This window comes from Pipistrellus hanaki (genome assembly GCF_964339955.1).
Source record: "Pipistrellus hanaki genome assembly, chromosome: 6".
In the NCBI taxonomy this organism is placed as follows: domain Eukaryota; kingdom Metazoa; phylum Chordata; class Mammalia; order Chiroptera; family Vespertilionidae; genus Pipistrellus; species Pipistrellus hanaki.
In genome coordinates, this window is record NC_140508.1 from 27,223,138 (window position 1) to 27,242,111 (window position 18,974).

Sequence of the window (18,974 nt, forward strand, 5' to 3'; positions counted from 1 at the left end):
TTTCAATAAAAGAAACCTGTTCCCCTAACCCCCGTATTTCTTCCATCCCTCACCTTCTTCAGTGTGACCAGCTCTGCTCCAAGTTGAGATGGCATCTATGTTTCCTCTCCTTGAATCTGGGAAAGGGCTTGGAACAGCTTCAACGAATGGGCTCAGCATAAGTGACAATAAGCAACTTCAAGGCTTGATCCTATCAATTTTGACACAACCCCTGCCTGGCTCTCTCTCAAGAGGCTCACCCTTGGAATCCAGTCACCATATTGTTTAAAGCCCAGGCCACGTCTAGAAGACACACACATGTGGTCTTCCCACACAGAGCCCCAGCTAGTCTCCTTTGACAGACATACCATCCACCACCACATATGTGAATAAACTGATCTCCAGCCCCCAGACTTCCAATCTCCCAGTTGAGGCCCAGATGTCCTATGGTAGACACATGTCATCTTTACTCTACCCTGTCTGAATTCTTGACCTACAAAGACTATGAGAGATAATTCTTATTTTTTCAAACATCTAGGTTTTGTAGTAACTTGTAACAGAACAATAGATAACTAATACATTGCATTTGAGGTGCTTATGGGACATTCTCCTAACTTATATGTATATTTTGTTTTCTAAATTAGTGTTGCAAACTCTTTTATCTGTTTTATAAGAACACTTACAAAGTACTCTGTCAGTTCTTGCCACTTCCACTAGTTATCAAAACACCTTTGACTGCGTTGCTTTCCTTAGCTTTGATTAAAGAAGGAAGGAAGGAAGGGAGAACTCTTGGAAAAATAGAGAGGGGTGGAAGAATGTTGGAATAATGCCAGCTGTGCCCTCTGGTCACAAGCACTTCAGGATCAGGAGTTTCTACGCAGGCACGGGTATGGGCGTTACATTCCTGAAGACCACCAGCATTGTGCATGCTCCCATCATCCTTCCCATCAAAGAACGTTGGCCCTGACATCAAAAAATAACAGCTGGGTTGTGTTAAGAAAGTTTTATTGTTTCCTTTGGATTTGTGATGAAAGCACATAAAATTACAAGTGGAAGAAACATCATGCCACAAAATTGCATAGAATTATTACAAAAATGTGAATTATGCTTTTTAAATAATTTGAGATAGAAGAACCAAAATATGTACATTTTAAGAGCTTCAAATACTTTGTCCTTTTTTTTTTTTCTTCTGAAAAGGCAAAGGTCACAATATCTAATCCATCACAAGCAATATTTATACAGTGCAAAGCACAACATTAAGTTCAAAGTAATGCAAGCAATGGCCCTTTCTTTCGGAATTATTTAATGACTGCTTAACTATTACAGGAATAGTAATTGATGTATGGTGATATGGAAATGTTAAAATGAAATGTTAAAAACCAAATCACATGGCATGTCATCAGAACTTTGAAAATTGTTTACACGGCCAAAACCACGCTATTCTCAGTAGTGTACAGGTATCGGAGGGGCACAGTCTAATTTAATACACAGCTCTACTCTCTAATATAGGAAAACCACAGTACAGAATTTCACACATTCAACAAAGAACAAGGCAAATACATAAAGGCACAAAACTGCACATCATATAGACCCCTTTTCCTTATCTTTGTCTATTTCAAGTAATATTAATATTGTTAAATGATAATATCACTGAAGTAGTTTCGATGATGCAAGATGGACAGTGTTACACACTACCCCACAACTGCAAAAGTGTCATTTGTACAGATATAAAAATGTGGTTACAATAAATGGCCCAATACAAACATATTAGAGTCACTAAGATAATGAAATGCAACTACCAAAACAGTTTTGTGTAAGTCAAGATTATTCAACCTTAGTCTATCTCTGGACTAAATGTAATACAATATGCAGTAATAATAATCACTATTGCATTTGGTTATGAATGCTATTATTAGTTCCCGCTTCTGCAATTTTAGACAGTCTGTAATTTTGTTTATAAAAATGCAGCATTCTATTTTGACCATTCTTACTTCCTTATGATTAATGCCTTTCTTTCAAAGTGCAAAAGTAGAATGATTTACAAAAGATATCTCTTTTAATGGAAGTTAAGTTTTATTAAGTTTCTAATTAACACCCCAAATCTTTCAGATCAAAATACTATCATTTCCAAAGAGGATGGGATTTTCCTCCTTGTGTCTCACTAGATGTGTGTTTTTAATCAAACACTCTTTCCGAATGTTTGAACTAAGCCTTCATTTTGATTAAAACTTAATTGTGATCCTCAGTTATTGCTTAAAGTTAAATAAAGTGATTTCCATAAAAATATTAAATTCTTAAAATAATTTTTAGGACACAACTGGCTTTGTGTTTTAAAATGTTTTGCTAAGCTACAATCAGGCAGGTTTATTTTAAGCTAAAGCTGTGAGCATCTTGCTTCAGGGCTTTAACTTCAATGTTCTTTGTGTTACTCTCTAAATTATATTTTCCTCTATATAATTATTCTCTCTTATTTAAGACCTTTCAATAATGTTTTTGATCAGTTTTACCTTGATATACTTTGTTTTTCTCATGTCACCTAACATAAGAACTTAACAAAAAGACAGTTAAATGAATTAAATGTACATAATAAATATATAAATGAAGTATTATTTATGTTAGAATAAAAATGAAATCTCTCAGCTTTAAAAATTATGGAAGATACTAATATAGTCCCATAGTTCTGTTGTATATATTTTTATCTATTCTGATTATTGAAACAAGTTTAAAATTCAGTCTTGATCCTGCAAAATAGATATCAAATTCATATTCTAAATTCAAAATCTAATTCAACAACTCCATCAATTATTTCTTAAAATATCAATAATTTATTCATGAAATCTAGATGTTTGATAATTTTCACCTCTAGCCACTTATCCCTAAATTTGTGGAAGAGTTTTGGGTCATTGACACACATCAACACTCAAATGAATGTGTGTATATGGTGCATGTGTCTGCATTTATATGGCTGAGTGTGTACATATATACATGGAGATAATATATATCATTTATATATGGGTCTGTGTATTCTTTAGATAAATATTCAATCTTTATCACTATTAAAAATAAATGAACCATAATATAATGTCAGACATTAAGAACCACTGGGACCTGTTTAATCTGATTGAATCTCTGCTCAACATATAATGGCTCAACTACTTTTATTCAACTGAACATATTCTATGTAGTTATTTATACATTTCAGGCCAACGGCTAATGAATACTCAGAGTTTGAGTGCAAAGAGTCAACTCGGATAGCCCACTGGCTGGAGGAGTGTGGCCAACTTGCTCATGCAGCCAAATGTATGAGCCATACTGCCAAGTCTGGGAATAACTTCACTGGGCAAAGACACAATCACATAATTGTTTTTCAGGAAATAAAACCAGCTTATTTGAATCACTGTGATATCTGATAAAGCCATGTCAGTAACAAATACACTGAGGCCTCTATGATAAATAAGTTAGCAGACTGCAAGCCACCAGTGCTTGCAAAGCAAAGGACGAAACAATTAAAAAATGCACATTAAATTGAAGATACGGTAGTTGAATGGCAGATAGGAAAACAATATTCAAAGTTGGTTGTTCAATAGTGTTAAATAATGATATGCATTTCTCAAACTACTTCTATTACTTGGCAAATATTTTATACCAGAGCTTCAAATAAAAACACGAGCTTGATTTTCTTCAAAGAAGACACAGTCCTTCATTAGATGGTCCATGGAGCCTGAAAGTTGCCTGCGATGAGTTTACTATTAGAAAGAAAACAAAAATCCCACATACATGCACTCTCTACAAGTAGACCTGCGTTTGTTTCCACATTGCACATGGAGCCTGGGCCTGGGGACATCTGTGTGGATCATTCTGGAACTCTCATTTTGGTGTGGATTTTGGGCTAAGGAAGATGCTCTGGGCAGTGATCTTTGTAATAAGAGAGAGTCCGATGGAGCTTGAGAGGCCATGCATGTTCCAAAGGCCTGGCAGGAACACTCACAGAGGAGTATCAAACTCTTTTCCCGGGTGCTCTCCTTCCAGCTCCTCACTGGAGGAAGGCCTGTGGTTTAGTTTTCCAGCATCAGAGGCGAGGGAGGAAGGGGCAGAGCTGTGATTGCTGTCCTCACTGATCTTCCCTTTCATGGCGTCCTGTACGAACTCCAGAATCTCCAGGGGCAGTCTTTTGAACTTGTCTTGGTACTCTTGCTCCAGCTCCACCTGCAGCTGGAGACACCAAGAGGAAAGGGTGATTTGATATCATTCAGGTTTTTATAACCACCCATGTAGAAACTTCTTGAATGACATGTTCAAAGATCGGGGAGGAATATATTAATTTTAATATCATCTAGAAGTTACCTATTGAAAAGATATAGGACAGAGTTTAGCTCAACATGCCATTTTCCCATAGCTGAAAGTCAAGTTCAGGTTATATGTGGCAGAATAGTTACCTGCAGTGATATAAACACACACACACACACACACACACACACACACACACACAGATGGATCTTCTGGAAAAAGTTTAGAGAAGTAGCTCAGCCAGCATGGCTCAGTGGTTGAGCATCGACCTATGAACCAGGAAGTCATGGTTCAATTTTCATTCAGGGCACATGCCTGGGCTGCGGGCTCAATACCCCATAGGGGAAGTGCAGGATGCAGCCAATCCATGATTCTCTCTCATCATTGATGTTTCTATCTCTCTCCTTCTCCCTTCCTCTCTGAAATAAAAAAATATATATATATTTTTAAAAAGTAATAAACAATGATCTGAAGTTCTTAAATGTAGGGATTGGAAGCTAATGATAGCTGGGAGTGTCAAGGTCAGCCATGAATTGAGCTGGGAAGAACAGTGAAGAATCAGACTGCAACGGAGAGAGGATCAAGGTGAGGGCTTTAAGAAGTGTGGCCTCACTCAGAGGCTGGGAAGCCCAGCTTATAAAGAGGAGCTGGATGCATTTTTACACACCAAACATATTCCCATAACCTACTTTAACTTCTATTTTGACTTCTTTTACCTTATCTTCATTTTACTCCTTTTTATTCCAATTTCTATTTGCCTCATAAACTGTTCTAGCTACCATGTAAACTGTCTTTTAATTTATCTGTTTAATGCTCAGGAGGATTTTCAGGCTTTTAAAAGACACAGAACACTTTCTTTAAATGCAGTTTTACACATGGCCCTAGTCATAAAGCAAGCAAAAGCCGATCTTCAGAGAAGTGAGGTGAAGGGCAGGGCCAGAGGTGGGGGTTGCTCCGCACAGCAGAGGCAAACCTAAACCCAGACTGTTAAAACACAATTATTTTTGCTCATTGAATGATAAGTGGGGGATCATAATCTTAGAAATGAAGTGTAAGACTAAAGTGCTTTTTTCCTTCTGAGGAGCACTGAGGCAGCTTTTCTTAAGATGTGTTCTTAAAACCTTTAAGGAACTTATCTTCCTACTTCTAAAACTTTAAGGTGCACCCCAATCACCTGGGGCCTTAATTTTTTATTCTGATTCAGGAGATCTAGGTGGGGCCCAAGATCCTGCATTTCTCAGGGCTCCTGGTGATGTCTTTACTGCTGCTTCTCACTGGACACTCTGATTATCTTTCTGTCTAAGCTCCCAGTTTTATTTTTTGTCTTGAGCCTAGCTGCACATCCTTCATCTTCAGCTTCAGCACAGCCCTTTGGCCTCTGACCTTTGACTCCTGACCCCTAGGGTGAAGACAGTGCTCAGGGCATCTGCCCCTTGGTGTGTGGATTGCCTTTATTCATTCCATTTTTGGATGATGCCTGAAGCTTGAGAACATCCTCTAGTTCAGCTCTTTTGTACTCTTGCTTCTATGCCAGAGAAGTTTTGCCAAACCTCAATTATGTCATATAAATTCATAATCCCTTATCTGCAATTCTAAAATTCCCAAAGTCCAAAAACCCAGAAGATTTTTCTTTGGTAAATTTATAGCAAACTCATTGACATTAACTGATATAGGGCTATTTATAATTCTTAATTATCCTACTTTATATGAATATTCATGCACAGTACTGTAGATATAATCTGCTTGATTATGAGGGTGACCCAAGACTCCCTGAAATATTACGCCTCTGATATATGTATCATATTACCTTTCTAAAATCAGAAATTTATGTGTTCTGAAATATAACAGGCATCAAGAGTTTCAGATAATAGATTGTGAATCTATTTGAATAAATTTTTTTCACATAAAAAAATCACTGATAAAAATAACTTGACCAGAGTGTTTCAAGTCACCTACTCTTCCCAAGGGAAAAAAAAAAAGTGGGATATTAATGAATATGTTGTGCTAGAATCTGAATTCTAATAGCCAAGGTGAAAACATACTGTGAGAAGGGTATCTGGCAGAGGAGTCAGGGGTGGGTGGATAGGAAGAAATTAACCAAAGAATTTATATGCTAATGTATAACCCCCAGACACAAACAATAGGGTGGTAAAAGGCCTGGGATGGTGGGGGAAAATAGGGGACATCTGTAATACTTTCAACAATAAAGATAAATTTTAAAAAAGAAGAAAGGAAGGGTATCCCCAGGGCCCTGAGAGTCACATTGCTGAGATGAGCAAAGGCACCTTCACACACTTCCCCACCCTCAGTGTCCAGGGAAGCCCAGGACCTTCACATGCAGGGAGAGGATGGCCAGTTCTCTCCCAGGTGCCCAACCCTTTAGAAGGTCAAGCGTTTACACTGTCACACTCCTTTGTGTGAATAAGATCTCAGCCTGGTGTTTGGAAGCTTCCATTTACTATTATGCCGACTTCATCGTCATTTCACCTCAAATTTAATGCAGTAACATGTACCTTTAACATGTTGTTTCCAAAGAATGTAAGGAAAGGGAGAAAAGCATGGGCCCTGGATTTAGGGAACAGCAGATTGCTGTTTTCATTTGGATTAGACTGGGGGGCCTTCACCTAGAGATATATTCTACCTGACCTATAAGTCAATTCCTCATAGTTCATTGATGGACAAGACTGCATGTTGCTTGATAGTGCTGTTTCTTTTCTTAATTTATATAAAAAATGAAACATGAAATGTGGCAAAATTACACATACTTAAATTAATATTTTCTAGTAACTTTTTAATTCTATGATTCTAGTCATTACAGTTCTGCAACCGATTTCAATGTGAGGGATTTTTCTCCGCTCCACCAAGCAATTCTCTATGACTCCAGCGGGATGTCCTACAATTGAACTCTATTCTGACAGGCTCTATCTGGCGATAGCATTAGATTCCACAGTTTAAGGGTTTAGTCCCACAAGACTTCCCTCCAGCCCCATCAAGTGGGAAGTCTTGTTTGTCACTTGTGCTTCTGCCTGACTGGCTCCAGTTAGGAGTTGCATTAATTTGCTAGATCAGTTCACAGAACCCAGAGAAACATTCCATTTACTAGATCACCGGTTTATTATAAAAGGGTATAACTCAGATGAAAGAGATGCCTAGGGCAAAGTATGGGGAAGGTGAGGCGCTCCAGGACCTCTTTCTCTGGGAGCACCGTTCTCCTCACTGCCCTTTCAGGTTTTTATGGAGCTGTCGTTACATAGGCACATTGATTACATTATTGGCCATTGGTATTTTTAAAATGAGAATGGAATTTTATTAGTAAAATAAGAATGATAGAGAATATTCTTAATATCTGTGTTAGGGTTTTCTAGAGAAACAGAACCAATAGCATATATATATATATATATATATATATATATATATATATATATATATATATATATATCTGATTGGATGGAGGGGTATCTGCTTTACTCAAAGTTTACTAATTTAAATGTTAATCTCATCCAAAAAGTATACCTTTATAGAAACATTGAGAATGATGTTTGATTACCAAATATCTGGGTACTGTGGCCTAGCCAAGTTGGTATATAAAACTAACCATCACAATAAGCTAGCAAAATCTTGAACTATTTGATGAATTACTACTTTACTGAATACATTTTACAAAATGCTTCCTGGTGCACCCCTTACAGTTTAGTGATGTCATGTTCAACAAAAGCATTGTGGTTATTTCCTTTTCAGAGAAGTCAGGTATAGAAAGTATGAACCCACTGCCTAAAGCTAAATTGATTTTTTTTAACTTGCTGACTTTTATTTTTATTTTCAACTACAGATGACATTCAATATTATTTTATTAATTTACGTGTACAACATAGTGGTTAGATGATGATATAATTTACAAAGTGATCCCTTCCGATAATCCTAGTACCCATCTGCCACCATACATAGTTATTACAATATTATTGACCATATTCCCTATGCTGCACATTAAATTCCCATAACTATTTTGTAAGTACCAATTTGCTATTTCTTAATCCCTGCTCCTTTTCCATCCAGCCCTCCCAACCTCCTCCCTCTGGCAACCAACAGTTTATTCTCTGTATCTATCAGTCTTTTTCTGTATTTTTTGTTTGTTTATTTGGTTCTTTATTTCACATATAAGTGAAATAGTTTGGTATTTAACTTTTTCTGTCTGATTTATTTATTTAGTTAAAATCACAGTGAGATACCACCTCACACCTGTCAGAATGGCTATCATCAATAAATCAACAAATAACAAGTGCTGGCAAGGATGTGGGGAAACCCCTCGTGAACTATTGGTGGCACTGCAAATTGATGCAGTCACTATGGAAAACAGTATGGAGGTCCTTAAAAAAATTAAAAAGAGAACTACCTTATTACCCAGCAATTTCACTTCTGGGTATATGTCTGGAAAAACCCAAAACATCAATTCCAAAGAATATATGCACCCCTAGGTTCATTGCAGCATTATTTACAGTCACCAAATATGGAAGCAACCAAATGCCCACAAATAGAAAATTGGATAAAGAAGGTGGGTGCAGATATACAATGGAACATTACTCGGCCATAAAAAGGATGAAACCTTAATATTTGCAACAACAGGGATGGACCTAGAGTGAATTATGCTAAGTGAAATAAGCCATTGGCTTTTGAACAAAACCTCCAGGCCTTCTCCTCTCCCAGAAGGTCTGATTGTGAGATTTAAATCCAACCCCGTAATCATGTGGTTGGATCCCTTGGCAACCAGACCAACACCTATCTTTAGTGCTTTGCAATAGTCACCTCATTAACATAACATAAGACATTTTAATCTTGATCATCACTTATGAAATTCCAAAGGTTTTAGGAGGAGCTCTATACCAGGAACTTGGAAAAAGAGAGCAAATATATATTCCTTATTATAAATAACAGTATCAAAATAATAATATTAACTTAATTTTAATAATTACTTTAAATAACTTTTTGTAACTGACCTAGCTGTAGCTAAATTATAACTTCAATGGATTCTTTCTTTTATCATGGATTAGTAGTAGATTTTATTGTATTCTAAACTATTTTAATAAATTAAAACATTTTAATGTATTAACTAAATTAAATTAACTTAATATATTAAATGCCATATATGTCACACTTTTAAAAAACTCATTTTTAATGAGTTAATTACAAAATTGCATTATTTATTACAGTTCAAATCCAGCTCTTCTTTTTACTTATTTTTTTCTTCTTATAAATAAAATTCTCACTCATTGTAAGAAAACATGAAAAGTATGCTGACCAAAGTCTGGCTCTATTCCACAAAAGCTCAGCTATCAGGAATCTAGGGTTATTCCAGCCCACATGTTGCAAACATATTTACGGCGAAAGGCAAGCCATGAAAATCAGAGGAGCAGGCTGTGTGCAAGGAAGTAGGAGTGGTGAGGACATTCTATGTTCTAAGGGAGTGCCTGAAGCTCAACTCTAGTTGATGTCTGAAAGATTTTTGTTTTTCAGGAGAAGTCAGAAATTCAAAGTTTCATGTAAGATCTCCGGATTTGTAAAATTTTTGGCACTCAATCCAATCCACACTCATGAGTCCAATTGGACTTGTGTAGAATGTCCCACTTGTCTCCTAACAGGCTTAGATCAGAGAACTCAAGAAAGTGGGTCCAACTGTGGAATTTCAGTTTGGATTCCTCCTAATTTTCCCTCCTCACAATCCTGAACTTCAGAGGGTCCACTGGACATCAGGGCTTGCTCTTAATCATCCCTTTGCTGGGGTTCAGGGTCATCTCATTGAACTGCCATATTCTGGTTCATATACTCAATCTTGAGTTTCTACATTATGCAACTGAAGCTTCAGGCTCCATGGGAATGGTAGATAGATTGCATAAGTGACAGCAATTCTTCACCCTCCTTGTAGTCATGGCCTTTGCAGTTTCTCCAATCAAGAGTGGAATGTAGCTCAGCTTGTGTGGTTCAGTGGTTGAATGTCAACCTATAAGCTAGAAGGTTATGGTTCAATTTCTGGTCAGGGCACATGCCTGGGTTGCGGGCTCCATCCTTGGTAGGAAGTGTGCAGGAGGCAGCGGATCAATGATTCCCTCTCATCATTGATGTTTCTATTTTCTTCTCTCTTTTCCTTCCTCTCTGAAATCAACCAAAAAAAAAATTATTTTTTTGTAAAATAAAGAGTGGAATGTATTGTTCATCTCCTAGAATCTGGGAAGGCCTTGTGATTTGCTTTGTTCAGTTGAATGTAGTGACAGTATGCAGCTGTGAGCCTAGATCTCCAGAGGTTTGTGTGTTTCTGCTGGAAACTTACTTGGCATCATGTGAAGAAGTTCAGGTTAACCTGCTAGATGAGGATGAGACACATGACTCAGTTATACTGCTCTTTATCACTTCAGCTGACAATCATATATGAAAGTCAAACCCACTAGCTAAACACAAGCTAAGGATGGCTACTGAGATCAGCTGACCCTGTCCCCGAATGGAAAAATTCCCCGATCAGTCCATAGACTCATGAGATTAGTAAATGTTTATCATTTTGTGTCATTGAGGTTGGGATTGTTTGTTCGGCAGCAGTGTGTGGCAATACTAATTGACATAGTGGGATAATTCAAATACATATTGTATATGGTCCACCTTCATAAAGTACTTATAACTGAATCCAGCTGCCCCCATCTTTTCATTGCTGTGACCTCAAAACACATTTTTGAGGGGAAATCACCATAAACAAATATATCTTTAGGAGAAATTTGATTTTGTAGGATATGCCTTGGAGCTTAGCACCCAGGAGCTTGCTTGATCTTAAGGTTATAAGATATAATTAGAAAACAAACAAAAAAGGGAAGGAAGGAAGGACAGTCTAAAGTTTATTTTTAAGATAAATTGTTTTATTATACTCAGATATTAATAAACAATATTAATTGTTCACTTTATTATAGGCTGAGTTCTCCAATTTTACTAGCCACATTCAATTTCTAGGTTATCTTAATTAACTTGATTTTCAAAAGATGTTGCCACTCGTCACTACTTGTAAACTCTGTTAGATAAGAAGGAAAAGCAATATGCTCAAGTTCAGATGTATTCAGGCCTGCATGACTGTATTGTCAAAGATTTTTATACTTGGGATGTTATTCTGCCTCTGACATTTTTTAACTGCTTTAAGAAGTAAAGCAGATATTTGATTTAGTTAAACTAGGTTTTAGAGGTAGAAATATTAGTGAAATTGAAGGAAAAAATGAAGTTACTCGTGAAGGTTAGTTTAGAAACAGGGAAAAAAAGGAGCAGCTCAGAATAATATAAATGTGGCATAAATACAAAATAAGCCAGGTTACTGAGTTGCTGAAGAGATATAATCAAAGCCTCTTCTCTAAGGAAACAAATGGAAACCAGAGAATAATAAGCATTTAATTATTTTCCTTTAATTACATAGTTTCTGAGTAAGGACTTGGGGCAATAATTATTTTAAAAGATGGCCAATGAGTTTTCTTTTCTCTTTCCTCTTTCTCTGAAAATAACTGCAGGAGATAGATTTTTATTTTTATTTGTTCCTTTTTATAGCTGCTATTCTTTTTTGAGGTGAAATGTTCCCAGGTGTGGTCAGCAGGAGCCCATTCAGGCAGGCTATGGGTCCTTTTGACATGCCTCCTCCCTATTCATTTCTCAGCCCTTGGTTGCTTGCCTAGTATAGATGCCTCACATCCTCTTGTACTTTCCCTGCCTCAAACCTGGAATCGGGTTCTTTTCCAAAGAGGCTTCCATGGAGAGAGCTTCACAGGACAACCTGTGGGTGCTGAAGGCTCTCCCTGCCACCGGACTGTCAGTCCACTTGGACCATCTCAGTGGACAGTTAGGACGCACATTTGGAAAAATATTAGCATATTACTTTTTCAAATTTAAATGTCACTGTATAAACATCTTTCTTAATGTCTTTGATTTTATATTTGTGTATCTTTTTTATTTTGTAATTAATTTTGTATATTTGGTTTCTATAATAATAACATTAATATACTTATTTGCTTTACCTTGCAACATAGAGAAACAGTTTTAGTGTTATAATCTACCAATAAAATAACCATGTGAAGCTTAAGGCTTTTTAGAGGTTCTCTCCCCCCCTCCACCATCCCGCACCCAGAATATATCTCACCAAGGATGCACAATGATATTACTCTGCTTAGACTCACTAGAAATAATTATATTCTTTGTATAGTTGTTACTTTTAATATACACATAGGGTCATTTGTTTCAGTTTGTTTTCTCATTGAACATTTTATATTTTCACTTCTTTTCTTTTCTGGGAGCATCTTGTATTTTTAAAATTTAATTCCTCACAGTATTTTAACTCTTTTACAAATATCTCTCTGGCCTTTGGGAAATGGGGATGGTAAAGTGATACTATAATTATCTTGCTCAAAATATGTTTAAATTTACTGCAAAAGATCAGGGAAAATAATAAGACTAACAGACAAAAAATATGAATAAAATTTAGAGTTTTTGTAAAATAAAAGGCTTCCACTTAATGAAATATAATGAGTCACAAAGTGTAAAAAAATGGTTATGAAACAGGAAAAATGATTATATTGCTATGATAAACTAAGAGTCTATATACAGTTGTGTATGTACTGCAATTATACTATGAAAATATTTTCTAAGAATACAGAATTAATTCAAAAGGAAATACTAAGATATAACTGTTTTGGGATTATGAGTACTTTAATTTTTTTGACTTCTCATTTTGATGGTAATGTAATTATTGGTAATGTAGTTATTTTATTTTTATTATGAAAATAGTATTCTAAAATGAAAACAAAATATAAAATATATATGTTTTAATGCAAAACACTGAATGTAGACTAGACATCCCCCCAGCCCCAATTATGAAAAATTACTGCAGGGACTATGATATTTTAACCTCAACATCATCAATTAGTTAAGAGGTTATTAATAACAATGGAAAAAGAATTAAAAAAGTACATATCTAGAACCCTAGCTGGTTTGGCTCAGGGGATAGAGCATCGGCCTGCAGATTGAAGGGTCTCAGATTCGACTCTGGTCAGGGGCACATGCCCAGGTTGAGGGCTCAGTCCCCAGTAAGGGGGCCTGCAGGAGGCAGCTGATCAATGGATTCTCACTCATCATTGATGTTTCTATCTCTCTCTCCCTCTCTGAAATCAATAAAAATATATATTTTTAAAAAGTACATATATAGAATGGGTGATTTCAACATTAGCCTGAGCAACCTTGCAAAGCCTCAATTTATTTTTAGAATAATCTGGAGAATTTCTATTTCAACCAAGAACAGAAATAACAAGATCATATAAAAATTACAGAATTAGGTTGGCCAAGTTACCAGAGGATTGTTGGAAAATAGCACGTGGGAAAATGGGACGACATTATATATCCGAACCACTCCAGGTTTTGTATGTTTTCTTCTAAGCTTCCTTAGAATGAATTGCAATGAGTCAAAATGACAGAGAGGCAAATTTTGTCTTCTACTCCAAACACAAGGAAATGCTGAATAAGACAGAACATATATATGTAGTTAAATTTATAGCTGAGTTTTAATGTGAGAAAAAGAAATCCCTGAGTCACAGCAATGACAAAGGAATGCAGAGTTAGAAGGCCCAGGGATAGCAAGTAGATTTTCCTTGGTGAGCTGCCTTTTAATGTTCTACAAGGGTGGGGAAAAGGCCTAAGAAGTTTGAATGCTGAGCCTGAAGGCCCTCGCAGAAAGCCAGGAGTATCCACAAGTGAAATGGGGACTGGACATCTCAGCCCATCATCTTGTGGACAAGGCAAGGAATCTAGAGATTCATAAGGCCAATGGGAGGAAAAGTGTCAGCAAACAGGGATCAGAAAGCTGAACCAGCACCATGAATGAGTGCAGTTTCCAATTCACATTACCCTTGTGAATGGGTTTCCAGTATCAATAAATCAAAGCAAACACTGATAAAAAATTAATAAAACTCATGGAATCCCAGCAGAGGCACAGCAAGTTCAGACTGTTGGGGTTGTCTATAACCTAAGGCATCAGCGAATCCTATAGATAAACAATTCCAACTGAACATGAACTCGAAGGTCAAAATTACAAACAACTTAAGTAAAACGCAGCATTTGTTCAACCTTGTAATTCAAGGTTGCCAATGGCAACGGAAATATAAAGAAAATGGTGATCAGCGAATTTCTAGGGCAAAGTAAAAAATACTCCAAACCTAAACAGAAATAACTTGGGTAGTGCTGCCAATGTAGAAAAATAATGGATTACATTCCTGATATTTTTAATCAAGTGCTAGAATATGGGGTATGCCTACACTTTTGGCAGACTTTTCCTAAATAAATATATTTGCTTGAAAATGATATTAAAATTAATTTTCATTTTTAAAATAAATACTAATTAGCCTGCTGCAAATGGATAGGAATGCAATCACAAATTAAACTGTTGCCACAGATTTTCACAAGTGGATAATTCATTGAGGGATAGATAAGATCCTCTCTCTACACAGGGTATTTGCATTTTACCAACTTTGACCTTGGCACCTCATTTAACCCCTTGGAATTTAAATCACCTCATATATAAAATGAGGATAATAATGCCAGTTTCCACTAGCTGTTGTTTAAATGAGGTCATGCATATTAAGTAATCAGCATACTGTGCTTGCTTATTAATTACTTTTTAAAGCTTTCTTTCTAAAGAGAGGGGAAAAGAATTTGCAGCTGAAAACATCTGGAACTTTGTCTATTAAATGGGCTTTGTTCTTTCCAATTATGTCATTTGAGTTGTTATTTGGTCAATGCAACACAATCATGGTACTTGTTAGATCTCTCTTTTCAGCCTACATTCTGGATTATTGGCAATTTTGAAATATTTATCAACATAAATTATCTTTGAACACCCTGATATGTGCAAGGCCTGATATTTGATGCCATGGAGAATGAAAAACTTAAAATCCTTCCAGGGTGACAAGAATATGGTTTTAAAATTTTATTTCAGGTCAAAAGCCAAATGCATTCTGACATATCTCTTATGGGTAAATTCCCCTTTTCATCCATATTCTCCGGGAAACTACCTATAGAAGAAATTTGTTCTTAATTCAACAAAGAACATAGATTCCTGTGACTTTTCCCCTAGCTCCATCCCCATTTCTTTTTCACTGTCCTTTCCCTAATAAACCTCTCCTGAAATGCTTCAATTCCTCACTAAACCCATAATTTATACCTACTCTGATTCTTAAAATGTATCTCAAATAGACAACATACAGAATTAGTAGCTTTGAAAAGAGATTTAGAAATTATATAGTCAAACCTTTCCCTTTTATTTAGTGTAAACCTGTAGCTAAAAGAAGTGGATTTCTTAAGGGTACAGCTCATTAGTAGCAAAACTAGGATCAGAACCTAGTTGATTCTCCTCTGCAATAGACTGACTGAATTAATGGCCCCAATACTTCACCTTTTTCTGTATCTACACCCTTTGCCTTATGATTTACTCTTATTAAAGAGATAGAATCTACCTTTCTACCTCTTGAATATGAAGTGGCCCTATGACTCACTCTGACCAATAGAATGTTAGCACACATAGTCCAAGCAGAGGCTTGATAAAGCAATTGTACACCTCAGCTTTCACTCCTACTATTCTTCCATGCTCATGAGAACATTCCTGGATGGACTAGTCTGGTAGAGGACAAGGTACATGGAACAAAGCTGAGTCACCCAATCATCTCAGTCACACAACCCAAATTACCCAAGATCAAGCAGCAGCTGGCTAACACCCAGATATGTAAGCAAGTTCAGCTGAGATTGGTAGAATCATCAACCTGACCTATGACTGACCATAGATGTGTGAACAAGCCTGGCTAAGATCAGCTACACTCAGCCTAGATCAGCTGAACCCTGCAAACTGGTGAACTAAATTAAGATTTAGTCTTTGGCCGAAGCCGGTTTGGCTCAGTGGTAGAGCGTCGGTCTGCGGACTGAAAGGTCCCGGGTTCGATTCCGGTCAAGGGCACGTATTATACATTGGTTGCGGGCACATCCCCGGTAGGGCGTGTGCAGGAGTCAGCTGGTCGATGTTTCTCTCTCATCGACGTTTCTAGCTCTCCATCTCTCTCCCTTCCTCTCCGTAAAAAATCAATAAAATATATTTAAAAAAAAAAGATTTAGTCTTTGTTGTACGCCAATGGAGTTTGTGTTTGTTTTGCAGTGTTCTTGTAGCATTTCCCCCATCACTCCCATAATTTCTCTCAAAAGTGTGTATGAAATTCTGTGGCCTTGACATGGAATGAACTTGCCACATCCCAGGAGCCAGACTCTTGATGCCTTATATACATAACCATTCAGAATTTAAAAGAAAATTACACTAGGATGTAAGGTAATAATTATGTTACTTGGTAACCCACTTTATCCCAGCTAATGTGCGTGTTCCAGGCCTTGAAATTTTTGTGTCAGCACTGAAGTCCTCTTCCCATATAGGTGTTTTCTTTTAAGGCCTAGGGCAGTGGTCGTCAAACTCATTAGTCAACAGAGCGGCAAACTGCGGCTCGAGAGCCGTGGCCTAGGAGATGTTATTTTTAGTTAGATGCTTTCTGTAGGAAGATTCAGCTGGCTCCTATGATAGCTGGGAATAAAAGTGATTGTGAGTGAGAAAAATAATTTAGATTTACCAAAATGATTAATCATAGTTCAGAGACAGTAGTCAAACTGAAAGTTACTATTGCACTTGAAATACCAAAAGATAGTAAAAATTTTGAAGACCTAGGCTCTGGGAACTAAGGAAACTAAGATTTGTTTTATAATCTTGAGTGAATTATTAACTATCAGTACATTATTAATCATCATTCTTTAAATACGGAAATGAAAGCCTACCACTCAAGTGGTCTAGTGCAGGATCAAGACCTGACCACCATAGTCTTGCCTCCTTAGCCAAGACCCCATTCTCACCATTTCAGGCCAACCCCTCACTCTGTAAAAATACGATTGGTGAAGATCCAGTAACCCAATATTCATCTGTGTGAGAGAAGAATGACAACTCCAGTGTATTTTTCTTGTCTGTCTAGGATTTCTAAGTTGCTTTCACAAACTGATGAGGAGGGGTTCCACAGCATAGGCTCTTAATGGCATACGCTCCTTTTAACAATCAGGTACAGGCCCATGGAAAACAGTGATGTTCACTCAGCTGCAATTAGCCTGGTCTATTTCTCAGCCTTCCCTGGACTTTTTCTATTTGCTTCTGTCATGCTTGGAAGACACTGGCTTTTCACTGTTCGCTACGTAATTCAATCTAGGATCTGTTTATTTGGTCAGCTGGCTGTTTTCCTGTTTGCCATTAAGTGTAGTCTAATTTATTCAAATCATTTCTCTAAAGAATCAGATACTATAAGAAAGAATAAGTAAATGGAAAACTGGCGGAAGGAAAATATCCCAATTTAAAAGAGAAAATAAAAATCTCTTGGGCTAGAACCAATCTATAATAGTAAATATTGCTACAGAATTGCAGGGAAATATAAAACCATAAAAATGATGGTGATATAATGATGGTAATAATTACAGTTTACAGTGTGGCAGGCACTGTTCTTAGGACTTTTCATGAATTAACCAACTTAATACACAGGCATTAATTTCAGAATCTCTAAATGAAAATACCCATGGGGCCCAAGAAACAACATAAATCTGTGAATCAGTTTTGGTAGAAGGCAATAGAGAAATACTGAGAACTGTAGCCAGTTGGAATTGTATTTCATGTTTAAAACACTCACATTCCAAAATGTTAACATGTACCAAGAGTCAAATAAAAGGCTCATTTTAGCCTGAAAGTCACCAGCCTGAGGCTCCTGATTTAGTTGCACTGTGGGGAGCAAGGACACGATAGCAAAGGGCAATTTCTGTCCACTGGGGAGAGGCTAAGACAGACAACACCAGAAGAATCCCATTCTCAGCCACACAAACCCTAAACAAATCAATAAAATGCCTCAAGTCAATTGATATAAAAGGTCATTCAAAAGCTAATTATTTTTAGGTAAAGTGTGTATTTCTTTTTAGTCAAGTGGAATGCCACCAAGCAGGGAAGAATTGAACTTATATTATTAATTCAGTTTCTATTCTGAGCCATATTGGGAGAAAATGTCTATAGTGCAGATGGTGCCTGAAACCATTTCGGATAAATGGGAATCCCAGGGAAATGTCCTCCTTGGAGAATTAACTGGGATCCTTTAACATATGCCAGGAGTGGTCTATGAAGACTTATTTCATGGGGTCCCTCCCTTGTGTGGGTCTCCTTTCAAATCAGAGTCTCCTCATCTGCACACACCTTTGTCCTAACTCCTTTAAGACTTCCCAAGCATTTGTAATTACCCAACTGGAGCTCAAGCAACAACAGCTCTTTCTTTCTTTCTTTCTTTCTTTCTTTCTTTCTTTCTTTCTTTCTTTCTTTCTTTCTTTCTTTCTTTCTTTTTATTTATTTATTTTTAAAAATATATTTTATTGATTTTACATAGAGAGGAATTGAGAGGGATAGAGAGTTAGAAACATCGATGAGAGAGAAACATCGACCAGCTGCCTCTTGCACACCCCGTACTGGGGATGTGCCTGCAACCAAGTTACATGCCCTTGACCGGAATAGAACCTGAGACCTTTCAGTCCATAGGCCTAGGCCGAGGTTCTATCCACTGAGCCAAACCGGTTTTGGCAGCTCTTTCTTGACTTAAAGCCTGTGA

At 36.9% G+C, this 18,974-nt stretch overlaps 1 protein-coding gene across 2 annotated transcripts in view; it reads right to left on the reverse strand.

Annotated features, from left to right (window-relative positions):
- Positions 1–967: 967 nt before the first annotated feature.
- The window catches only part of PLCB1 (phospholipase C beta 1), a 609,995-nt gene continuing 591,988 nt past the window's right edge, over positions 968–18,974 (reverse strand). Inside the window, exon 33 of one of the 2 annotated variants that reach the window (XM_084887439.1) lies at positions 968–4,191. Coding sequence is in view for 1 of the 2 variants with exons in the window: in XM_084887438.1 (XP_084743564.1) it covers positions 3,964–4,191 (228 nt within the window). In the remaining variant the exon portion in view is untranslated. The remainder of the gene's footprint in view (positions 4,192–18,974) is intronic. The other variant, XM_084887438.1, reaches the window with a different exon arrangement.